Below are 13,018 nucleotides of genomic sequence, written 5' to 3'. Positions count from 1 at the left end.
AGATCCAACAGTAGGGGCCCCCGCTCTTCTCTTTCACCTGTCTTCAGACTTTGAATTTACAGTCACAACAGCCTGAAAAATAAACTATTTCTATAAAAACAAGTAAGTATACTGCAATTGAAATTGAGTATGTACCTGCAGAAAGAGATCTATTCACTATGTCTGTCTAGTGGTATTACGGCAAAGAAATCACGTATCAAAGCACTTTTGATGTCTTTGAGTACTTACAAAACACTGAAATTGAATTCTTTCTCTCGTTGAGAGACATTATGAAATCTCCACTCTTAAAGATATTCAGATCTTCACTGGGTAAAGTCCTGAGCAAATTGATTGATGCTGGTCATTCTCTGAGCAGGATTTTGACCAGATGACCTACAATAACTCAATCCAATCTAAATAATTCTGTGATTCTGAGCGTCTTTGATTTCAAAGCAGTTGTATCTGTCTTGGAATCAGGTTTAAAACAGTCCTGACTTACTGTTCTTATAAATCCAGTTTTAGCATTGTTTTTACTACACAGAACTACATAACAAACAGAGTAGTCCACATTTCATAATCCATTTCTAGCTGTCCAGGATTTTCTATCTCACCCATTTTATATTTACCCCAAATTTCAGTGGGGCAGTCCATCAAACTTCTCTTTGCAGACTTTCATCATCAAAATATCCTCTGGAAGGGAATTTTTGGTACAGACTGCTTGCAGGTAAGACACCCTTGAGACTGAAGACAGGAGGACTCTTTATTCCTTATAAGCAGCTGTTGAGAAATGAAAGATGAAGCCTATCCCTATAATCCCTTCTTAGCTGTTAGCAGGGTGGGGGGAATGGTTATGATTTGCGAAGGATACTGATATTCTATGAAGATAAAGGAGGAAGAGGAGGTGACAAGTCAGATGAGAAGAGAACAGAGTTGATACATATTGTGAAATTATGGAAAAGCTGGCATGTAAAGCACTGAAATAATGACATATAACTTGCATTCTTAAACATTCTTAAAGTAAATAAAAATTCTCCCTAAATTATGAAATCTCCCTTAATTAACCACTAATCAATTTTCAAACAGTGGTATCCAAATACAACTGGGTTGAGAAAGAGAACCAGAATGCAGTCCCGTTCTGAGAGACGGCAAAGTAGAGGAAAACTACTGCTAAAATACCTCCTCCAGGAGTCAAGAAAAACCTTAGAGAATGATTATATCAAGAACATGATATTCATTATATTCTTCATAACATTGTTTTCATGTTTTCCTTTGTAAGTTAATTTTTAACAAGCTGATTTTTTTCTTTGTTAGAATAAAGCCCGATTTAATTTGTTTGGTATTTAGATAGAACCTAGACTGTCCTGAAGGATCTTTCACTGGTCATACGCCAATAGCCTCAGGCAAGGAGTTAGCAGTAGAGTTCACAACATTTATTGAACTCATGTTGCACTTTATTTTTCAGCAGCGGGGTGATGCATGTCAATAGCTGACTTGTCTCTGACATCTCAGTATTTCCATTGATTTTGTAGTTTCATCAGAAAAGCTCAGTCTTTAAGGAGTACAAGGTAACAATTGTTTTGCGGTATTGGAGCTCTCTTCCATGCAGACAATTTTTAAAAAAATTTTTTTAACGCCCCCCCATCATGACCAGTGGAGGGATACAACTCATAAAAGGCATCATTGTCCCAAAATTAAAACTGGGTCCTGAATGAAGCTGCAACTTCAGTGTTAGGCTGAACTGAGGTTCTGTATCCACAGAGAGCTCTACAGAGGGGCAGGCACAGCAAAGACAACAGAAAAAAATCTGCTGTGGGTGCCATCTACGAGGCGGAAAGAGAGGTCCTGATGGAATAGCTCCAGGCCCTGTGAAGAGCAGACAGTGACCTCTCACCGAGAGCATCTTTTCTTCAAGGCCTTTCTGCGTAGTCTCAGGGGTCGGGATCCTTTTGCGTACTCTCCCACTGTCCGGGGAAGGGCAGCCTACTTCATCAGGAGGGGAAGGAGAGGCTGCAACTTTAGCTCTCCTATCGCTATCACGGCAGGCTGGTGGGAGCAATAGTGAGTGACGGGTGACTATTGCTTTTGTCAAACAAATACCGTAAACAGTCGACTGTTAAATAATGGGAAGCAGCACCACTCCTGGCTGTATATTTAAAGAAAGCAGCTAGAAACTGCACGTTATTGTATCTTGAGCTCGCTGGACTTTGGGGGTACTCAAAGCATACGAGCAGGATCAAGAGACTCCAGACACTCAGCACTTACACACCACCAGAGCCATCAGGTAGAGACCTGTTTCAGAGAAAGGAGCCAGACTTCTGTCTGGACCTTGGCAGGAAGTTCCTGGCTCATCTGCTGCTGCAGGTCCTTTCACCTCTCCAGACCTGCACCATCTTCCAGAACCATTCTTCAGAAGTAAAGGTGCACTTTTTTTGGTTCCAAACCCAGCATCACCGAGATATTTCAATGAGGAAAATGTATCACTGGTAACACGGACTATTATTGTGATGAAAGGGAAAAGATCAATAACCTTCTGTCATTCACAGAATTCGCTTTAGACACTATTCTTAGAAGTTCAAGAGACCAAATATTTTTCCTTTCCCAGAGAATGATATGAAGCACCAATCACCTGCATAGATGTAAAATGAAGTGCATGAGAAAAAATGGAATGCTTATTCACCTCTGCTCTTGAAGAAAACTGTAATTAAAAGTACTTCTTTAAGCCCTTTGAGTCCCGTGTCCTCCTTCAATAGAAGATCTACAGTTAAAATATTGCTCCATTGATTCAAATTAATTTATTTCGATGATAAAATTCCTTGAGGAATAATGCGTCTATAAGCTTACTGAATACCTTCATTCTAATCTACCAAAATTAATGTTATTCTTGGGAACATTTACACTCACTTGATGCAATAAAAAAAGACATTACAATAAAGCATGGCAATGTTTTTATTTCTAGCCTCAGCCTCCAATGACAATTCCAAAATGGTCAGATAAAACAAATCAATTCCTGATTTAGGATGAGGTTAGAGGGAAAAAAAACAGGTTTTTCCCATACTCGATCCTTCTAAGTATAACGGTAATGCATCCCACCCCTCCATATCCTTACACTTCAGCATTATTTTTACCATAGAAGACAAAGAAATGTATGTTAAAAAAAAAAAAAAGACATCAGACTTACCCTCCCCCCCCCCCCCCCCCCCCCAAACCTATATCTTTTGTGGATATGATGACTATTTCTCTCCTTTTCTCATTTCCTCTCTTCATTACCACTTTTTAGGAACTTGTCAGAGAGCAGAGAGGGACATATGCATCATTCAAGGCATCTATTACTAAACAAGGATGCTGCAATTTGCTTCCTGTCCTCCTGCTTTGCTGGCCTGTTTGGATAGTAGCTAAAAATCCTGTCCAAAAATAAAATACATGAAAAAGATGCAAGCATTTATTCTATTAGAGTAAAAAATGGCTCTTTGTCTGTTTAAAATTTCCTACTTCTGTTTCTGGCCTCAGACATCATACATATACAATGCCAGGAAAAATCTGGCTTTTAAATTGCAGGTGTCCCTTTCATTGCCCTATCTATGTTATTTATTTATATCCCATTTCTTGGGTAAGTGGCAAAATATCAGATCCAAATATGTTTAGAGACATAAAGCAGCATATAATTATGTCATACATGTAAATGCAGGGATAAAATAATGCCACAAAGGAAATCCCTTCCCTTGCTATTTAAATTCAGTGATTTCTCCTGTCTGACCTTATCAGAAATATAGAATTACACTTCTGGGAAGAACTACAAGTATTTGCCCACGTTAAAGCTTCATGACAAATCAGGAAGCAGTGATTCCTCTGCCTAAACCTGCTGGGGTGGTCTGATTCGAAGAACCCTGGATGCACACAGGCAGGGTCAGGTTTATTAAAAAATGCTAAGGTCATATGGTTGCAATAGGTAGCAGCTGAGGGACAAGCCCTTATAATGGCAACCCAGCAATTACAGCACTCACAAAGTCAACGTGTCAAACCTCTCTATTTCATCTTCTAACCTAACCATCAAGCTAAAAGCTGCGGTACGTAGCTCCTGTCAAAGCTATGGCACTATGCGGAAGGACACATGGGATCAGAAAGAGCCTGATTTCACACCTGAGAGGAGGGTAAAGCAAGGTGAAAGGTCTGGTCAGAACACCTTAGTCTGGAGAGCAGTAGATCGAGCTGTCCACTCACCAACTGAATACTTCAGAAATGTCACCCCAAAATAGGCATATTCTTTCATAAATTATAAGTATTTATCTATCTATCTATTTACTTAGAGCAGGAACTTCCACTAATTTCTTACAGGTATCAGAGCTTTGAACGCGACATGAACGAGGCTTTAACACAGACCCCTCAGCCGCAAAGAGAGGAAGGCTATCAGACCTGTCCCTGTGAGCTGCCCGAGCTAGCGCTACATCCCAGCTGTTCTGGAGCTTATCCCGCTGGATCGCCATTCTTCCAGAACCAGATGGCTAACAGCTAGGCATCACATCGCTTCCCTGCAGATTCCTAAGTCCTCTCTGTAACCTACTCTCAAAACGTTTATCTGTTTATCAATTTAGGCTTCCACTTAATAACATCTAGTTGTGGGACATGTCTGTTTATTCCAGTTTGAAGTGTCTACAATAGAGTAAGGCATTTAGACTCCCCTCATGCATCTGCCCTATTTAAGCCTTTCGTGGAGAACACAGCATGTTCATCCCTGCATTGACTAAAATCTGAACACAGATCTAACATGGTTGTGGTCACTAAATTTGGTCTAACCCTTACTGGAAACGATTTTCAGGAAGTGACATTAATATTGCAGAGAAAAAAATTTGCTAACTAATACTTTTTATACTAATGAGTTAGTACTAGAAAAAAATATACAAGAAGATAAATGAGAAAAATGTGTGAATGAGGATGAAATCTTTACTTGAGGCAAAACTGAATTTGCTGGACATACAGAACTGATTTGATGCACAGCTTGATACTTATAGCTTGAGATTTAAACAAGAACTTGATCTAATCACTCTTTTCTATCATCTGAATTTCCAGCGGGCGTCCGAATTACTTCCATCTTCTCAAGAGCTACAGGGTATGAAGCCCTAGGATATGAACACTGCTACCCAGTAACTACATCAAGTGACTCACAACATGAATGTTTTGTAGCTCACTACCTTCAGGAAGCAGTTTGACCTTCCTCTCAGAAGTCAACATGGTTTCCTCAGCCTAAAGTCTCTAACAATCTGCAGTGCGTATTGCCCTTCTAAACTGTTTTTAAGTTCAAGGGCTACTCTGGACTGCAATCTAAAGGGAAGAAAAATCTTTTACTGGTCACAGGAAGCATAGTTTTTATAAAAGAGAGTGCCTCAGGAGCATCTAAGACAATTGAAGGAACTGCTCAGGGAGAAGTATTCCATGTCAAGCAAACAAACATATATATATATATATATATACACGCATAAATAGGTATTTAGATAGACATTATTTTTATTTTGCAAAAAGCTCAATAAAGTATTAATAAGCAACATAAGCCTTTGAAAGGTTTATGTTACAGAGTAATAATCCCTGCCAAGCACCATAGATGGCTGAGAATAAAACGCGGGGAATTAGCGCAGCATAATTTACACCCTATTGTGCACTTCTGCTTAATTTAACAGCAAGAACCCAGCTCCCCCTGTGCGTTTCTATAAACATTTAACAATAGAAGCGCCATTCCAGAGATTTTCCTTCAAAATAAACCTGATCAAATCCTTACTGTGACAACAGATGGTGATGGAGCAGATGTACCATAGGACCTGAAAGTTCAATAACTGTCAGTCAAGACTTGCAGAATGGCTACACTGAGGAAATGCAGGAATGGCATATTGAAAAATATTTAATTTAACAGTCATGCAAAATCCTGAAGAAAAAAAGCAATACAAAAAAGAAAAACAGAACAAAACACACCTAAGGAGATGGAACGAAACCACTGTCCTTAATGTACTTCTAAAGTAATGAGTTATTTTGAGGACGTGCCATCTTTCTGAGGACACTGTTTAATCATGCCAGTTTAAAAATACTACTACAACAGCAATGTCATCTTGGAGGTTATTATTCTGCAATTAAAAAAAATAAAATGGCACGTGTTGTGTTTCACACTAGAACTAGATGTTGTTCTATCAGTCCACCTGAGCAACGTAGTTCATCTTCTTAAGTGCAAGATGCAACGCATCTGCAGCAAAGGACACTGGCCCGAGTGACAGGCAAGCCAGCCACTGTGACACTGGCCCGTTTTCACCTTTTTAGAGCATTTAGGAGTTAAGTTTTATTAAATAAACTTGCTGAGTTGAATTTTTAGAAGTGATTTTAAACGAGGCTGTTCTAAATGCGTCACTTTAATCAAGCTGAACAGCAAACCATTAAGCCAGAATACGAGGTGATATTACATAGCTGATCTAGAACAGCTACACGTAGTTGTTCTTATTAGATCAGACCAAAAGCCAAAAGCCAAATACCAATTATTTTCTCATAAATACAGGAAAATTCTAGAGGGAAGGATTCTTCTTAAAAATGAAAATAGTTTAACAATAAAATCTTATCTGCTGTAGAGACAAGAGAAATCTTTCAAAAACGCTCATGCTGCCTGTGGTGGAAGAGAAATAACGTTCAACCTAAAGGATTATAGCATTCTTCTCCAGTGTCCTTTCTTTGCGTGAATTTAACATCGATGAAATTTGGCGGGTTACAGGCTTTGAATTCATCTTAGTAGAGACAAGACATACAGCACGGGAAAATAAACTTTTAAATACACTGCTTTGCCAAGATATTCTAATCTCTGTTTCATGTGAAACCTTGAGACTCAACTTTTTTCTGTGTAGAAGAGAAGCAGACTCTGAATATGTAGACGAACGCACAGCCATAATCCAGTAACGTAGACAGTCAGCTCCCCGGGTTTGCCAGGTATCGAACCTCCTTTGTACCACTAGCGTGTGGAGCACAGTAAATTACAAGTGCAGAAATGTATGACTTTCCCAACTGCAATTCATAAACATTGTAATTATGTGCACATGAAGGGACAGGAGGAGGTTAACTGAAGGCCAGACTAAGCTTTCGATCTAAACCTTGAATTCCACTGTGTACCTAAACCAGATGTAACCAAACTCATGGTGGCTGATATAAAAATTGGGAATTCAAAAGGAACGGGCAGTGCTTGGCCTCACTACACCACCACAGTTCACTGAGGCAGGGTGGTGTTTCCCTGTCGTTTGGAAAGGGTGAGCAGGGAAGTCAACGCCACCTTTCAGAACTCACCTCCCTGATGACGGAGTTGACATTCACTGTAATCGGTGTAAAAGCTGAACAGCAGTGATGAGTTCCAAGGAAAGGAAACATGCCTGTGTTTCCTCTACCATCCTGGCCGATCACATAGAGAAGCCTCTGGCTGAAACCCTGAAATATTCTCTTTGTGCCTCTCTGCCATGAGATCTTTTTTTTTCCCCTCTGGAATTACGGAAATTTTGTCTACAACATAGCACTATTTTTAGTGCACACTTAAAATATGCATTATGTTTTCAATACCAAATTATTAATTTTTTTTCCTCAACTACTTGCTGATATTCTCTCAGATGGTACCATAGGTAGCCCATGCATATAGTACCAATATAGAAAATCATCAGCTTTCCAAGTTTTTAGCACCTTCCAATGTTCTTTTAACCACTGCCAGCTCAGGAAAGGGGAACTTTATTTCCCTTTTCTCCCACAACTTTCTTCCACAATATTTTGTCTGTCTGGTCCCCTTCCACCATTTTTTGCATCATCGTGCCACCACTATTAAAAGTACTAACAGCATTCTCAAAACTTCTTGCTGCTTCATGCTGTCCATATAATTATCACTTTTTCATCAATACTCATAATCTTTGAAATGTTAATTTCCAATAAATGTATCTTATATTTCTAACAATTTTCCTGACAAACCTACTTTCACAGTTACTGCCTTAAAGGAAAGCTGCTACATTACGTGCAGCCAACAAGCCTTTTCTAATCACTTTTCTCTTCTCTTTTTGGCTTATTGCAACACTGAGACATTTGGATAACACTGTCAGGGTTACAGCAGCTTCCGCACCTGCGCAGGTTCATTTTTGTCTTTATTGTAATACCAATGGATTTGTCTGTGCTAATATTTTCTTCTCCAAATCAAGAATATATTCATAAAGGAATTCGAACTGGATTGCTTCCTTGACTCCACTTTGACAACTGCCTTCGCCCCCCCTTTACCTTTAACAACTAATTAAAATCCACGTATATATAAACAGTTACCTATAAGCATACTAGTTTTATTTTTTTACATATATATGTATATACACAAAAATTGTAAGTGAAAAGAACCTTCAATTACCTTGCTAGTGCTCATTAAAAAAAAGTATAGATATTCTTCAGGTGAAATTAATTATGCATTTTTTGGACAAAACCCCAAAACATAATAGGATGAAGATAGCTGTCAAAAGAGTAACTTGCAATGCTGTCACTGCTGATGGAACATTCTGTGGAAAATTTTGCCTAGATAGGCAAAGGTGTAAAATCAAAACCTTCACATGCATTTTTGATATTAGTAATATCTAAGCGAGAGAAAGACACTAATCCCCTGGATTAGTAACTGGATATTTAGCAAGAGCAGGGTATTTGAGAGAAAAGGGTAAACACTGAAATTTATTGATATTTATCAGGAATCTTTTAAATATACAGGGAAGAAATGTAAAATATACTGTACAAATTTTGTCACTGAGGGAGAACTGAAAAGCCACACTTCGTACAACGCTTTTCCACCTGTACTGATTAAAGACAGTACTGTAAAAATACTTAATCAATAGATGTTTTTCAATAAAATGACTTTGAAAATGTTTCACTATGAGTGCTAAGAAACCGTTAGAGCTTGTCTTATTGTTGCTTTTTATTGAACAGGAGGCGTAGGGCATACAGTAAGACTTAGAGGCATTTCCATCCTAAACAGATAACATCCTTGCCATTTGGACTAATCATTTGAGGCAAAACATACTGTAAGAAAAAAAATAAAGAAGTAAAATCCCAATCAGATCGGTTTCAGAGTTCAAGTGCATGATGTGCTGGCAGAAAGAAGTTAAAAAAGGCTTTTCAACCTCTTAGACAAAAATACATCTTATTAAAATAAACGTCAAGATGACAAAGGTATTCAGAAAAACAATGATGTGTTAATGTAACAGGTAAAAAGGCCTGTTCCTTCTCTGCATGTTAACCACTGCTGAGTATCAAGACAGAAATGAACCTTACATCTGTGTAGTCTTTCCCGACTCTTTTAAGAAATACCTTATTTAACTTAATTTAGGTGAGATTTCCGAGCTCATTCTACAACTCCCCCTCCCCGACCCTCTTTACATAAGGTAAACCCGAAAGAGAGTCCGTGTTTGAAATTATTGTTCCCTGAAATTTCGAGACACCCACCGATCAATAAACCTCCTCTTGTTTTCCAGTATTTGATGGGCAGTTGAGACCTTAGCAGTCTCACCGTCCATCAAACCATTTCTCTTTTTTCTGTTTGATCTTTCGCTGACTTCCTTGAAATGCTGATGAGAGAAGAACACGTTAATTGCAGGTTGCCTTAAAGGTAACATGACCAACAAGCGGTTCAAGCCAAGAAAGTTATTTTTGCTTTCCACTGGAATTCCAATGAAGAGGAAAATGCACGTTACTGACCACGCGTGCCACGAGTTCCAAAACAGCACAGGCCACCGAGTTCATGTTACCCTGGTGGAACGTTGTAACTGTTGCTTATATTATCGCTGTCTTTCTTTTTACAGTAAAAAAAGCAAAGATTCAAGTTCAGAGTATATCACAAGACTGAAAATGGAGCTAGTTAACTATTTTTCTTTACTAGGCATTTTGTCCTTTCTTCTTCTCAGGTAGAAGCCTTTCTTTGCCACTGCCAGCAACTGATGTAACAGAAACTGTTCGGAAAATGCCCAAATGCAAGTGTTAGTGATTGCCGAATGTGACAACCTACCTCCTTTCTGTGACTTCAGGAGGCACGAGTGAGTTAAACGTATCTAAATATTTAAGTAAGATGAAGAATTGAGGGCAAATAAAAATGTACCTCATTATTTATTATGTTTTAGTTATTCTAAATTAATTTATACATACTCAGATAGTAACTATTATTATTATTATTATTCTATTATTATGGTTTGTAGACCTTCTCACGAAGAAATCAGCAAACAAAGTAGTAATATCCACTCAGCACAATTCCATATTCTCATTTCCATATTAATAAAGTTTGACCAGAGACAGGGAACTGAGACATACATTGATTAGCTGAAGATGTGGCATAAGAGGGGTGAAAGTCCTCTTCTTCCTCAAATCCGTCCTCTTGAAGGCAAGTTCACAGCTCAGCCCTGTATTTAGCTCCTTCCACAAGGAAGCAATTTGTTCCTCCTGACACATCAGATTTCTGTTCCCCCTTACCACAAGTTTCTTAAAAAGAAATCCCCGTTATGGAATAGTTGTGATACACAACACACGCATATTTAGTTACCTGCTTTAATTTCCCAGCCGTGCAGTCTGTGGTAGACACAGACCGCCACAAAGTGGTCACATTTTGTGCTGTATCACAGAACAATGAACGGCATCACTGTAGTTGTGCTTCAAATGAATCTCTGAACACCTCACAGCGTACTGGGCTTTACCCTGAACACTTTTATTCATGCTGTTTACATCGGTTTTTAAAATATATGCTGATCTTTTTGGGGAGGTGTGGCTGTTGTCCGTTCGTGTTATGGTTCCTAGCAACTACAGCCTCACAATTCCAGCCTGTAGCTACGAGCTGCCTTAGCTCGCCCAAAAATAAAAAATGGTGGAAAGAACAGACTTCAAGACACACAGCTCTGTCCCTTTGTCCTGTGGATTCCAGTTACCCGATACACAGCTGTAGAAAAGAGCAGCAATTTTTCTTTTTATGCCTTCATTTGGACACTAGAATACATCATTCTGTAAAATCTAAAAGTCACATTCCCCCTTTATAGTAAAATGGGTAAGAAGTGATGTAAAGAAAACTGTTATATATGCATTAAACAGGCTAATTTGAAAAGATCAGGCATGATCTCTCTTTGACCAAACACTCCCGTTTCCTTTGACTTCAGAAAAAAACATACCTATTTCAAGGCAGCAAGGTCCTCTCTAAAGAAAATATACTGATAATTCTTGAGCTGTAATTGTGCACAGCTACCACATAATTAAATACAGTTGAAATGAGAATTATAAATGAAACAACCCCAAATATTCTTTTTCTTACCTGCTGGTTTACGGGAAAATTCCTGTTGATTTTCTTAATCTATAAAAATGAATAAAGAAATAGATTAATACTCAGCCATTGTAAGAAGAAAAAAACACAAGCATTGGATTTTAGAGACATATATCAGATACTTCCAAATTATGCATGTGAAAAAACAAAAACAAAACTCCAAAAAAGAAAATCTCCTGCTGTAAAGAGACTAAAATCTTTGACAAGCTCATGTGAATAATGGGACATTTCTGCAGTCACTTGGTGGTTCATTCTGCTGTTCAGAATACAGAAAAGAACAATACATGAAAAATTCTATTTGAATTCTACAACGCTATGTCTTTTGCTTTTTTCTGATTAGATGCTGTAACATAAACTAGGGTATTTAACTATGTAAGTAATTCAGAGCAACTCACTGCCATCCACCAAAGCCATCAAGCTTCACGCAAATTAATTTCCTCAAAGAATGATGGAAAATGGAGCTGGAATAGCCTTTGAAACATCCCTAACTCCACCCTTGCATCCTAGGTACAAAATCAAGTGTGCAAAACCAGTTTTTATAATTGTTCAAGGAATCTTTTTCTATATAACAATACCATTAGGTGAAAAGAAAAAAGAAAACCTGCCCGAGGCACCTGATTCACGAGGAGTTTGTATTTAGCCCTGCAGATTATGGACTCCGTCTAAATAAACACCGACAGCTTTCTGACTCAAAAACGTCCAACCAAGGAGAATTAAGTGTGCAACATCCCCATTCCTATCATTAGCAAAACAAAATTAATATTTTTTATTTTAAGCATAAACCCTGAAAGCTTTTGAGGAAACCTCATAAATCTACCACGTGCATTCATGACCGACACTAAATATCTAGAATTTACTTTTTGCTCTTTAACATTAACTTTTCACAACTGTTTTTGTAGCTATGGGTAATGAATAAAACACACCTTTACATTAAAGATGTCAACTAGGAATCAACTGTGTAGCCTTGAAACCACAGTGTGACATAGACACCACTTGAACAAAAGGTATGGTATCTTTTTAGAAGAAAAGAAGAATCACCACTGAATTTCCTCCAGCGTTTACAGTATCACCTCTGAACAACTACATGCAGGAACGAGAGTGGCTCTGTGTTTTGCAGAATTAAAAAAAAAACAACCCAAACCAACAGACTGTTTGCTGCAGTGGTAACCTCTTTGCATTCTTCATGCAAATACTGAGCAAGTCTCTAAGTCTTGTCACTGACATCCCACTGTTTGCCCATCAAGGGATAATTCTTACTGTCAAGAACATGCTGGCAAGCAATTCCAGTTGATTTTCAAATGTATCCTGAAGCACAGGTGTCAGAAGAACATTTCCACCCTCCCTCCTTGCATGTACACCAGTTTTAGCTTCTTCCTTTCTTCAATGTAAGTTAAGGAGGAGCATTAGAGGAGCTAGGACATTCGGTAGACAAAGTATTTAAATAAAACAAATCCACAGTTTGTAAGATACCAGCTATCTTACATGATTTCTTAAAAGGAAAGGTGGATGAAAACCACAGGTTTTTGATAGAAAAACAGAGATTTCAAGAATTCGGGGATTTATTCCTAAATCTGACATTAAATCCTCCAGCACAATAAACCCGTTTGTGATAGAAAGTGCTATTAAACTCCTTGTCAAAACTGTGTAGTTCCTTCTAGTTTAAGCAAAGGCTACAGCCAATACAGTGACAAATTTAAGCTATGCAAGAACATTGTCAAGAAA

The 13,018-nt window shown here is 38.2% G+C and overlaps 1 protein-coding gene across 1 annotated transcript in view; it reads right to left on the bottom strand.

The window, feature by feature from the left end:
• LOC104500974 (gamma-1-syntrophin-like) overlaps positions 1 to 4,460 on the bottom strand; it is a 57,869-nt gene extending 53,409 nt beyond the window's left edge. The window contains exons 1-2 of the mRNA XM_010144708.1: positions 4,310 to 4,460; positions 1,871 to 2,022 (exon numbers count right to left, since the gene is read on the bottom strand). Of these exons, the coding sequence (XP_010143010.1) occupies positions 1,871 to 2,022; positions 4,310 to 4,460 (303 nt within the window). The remainder of the gene's footprint in view (positions 1 to 1,870; positions 2,023 to 4,309) is intronic.
• Positions 4,461 to 13,018: the final 8,558 nt, after the last annotated feature.

Source organism: Buceros rhinoceros, unplaced genomic scaffold, assembly GCF_000710305.1.
Source record: "Buceros rhinoceros silvestris isolate BGI_N320 unplaced genomic scaffold, ASM71030v1 scaffold19561, whole genome shotgun sequence".
Taxonomy (NCBI): domain Eukaryota; kingdom Metazoa; phylum Chordata; class Aves; order Bucerotiformes; family Bucerotidae; genus Buceros; species Buceros rhinoceros.
This window is presented reverse-complemented; position numbering and strand designations above follow the sequence as displayed.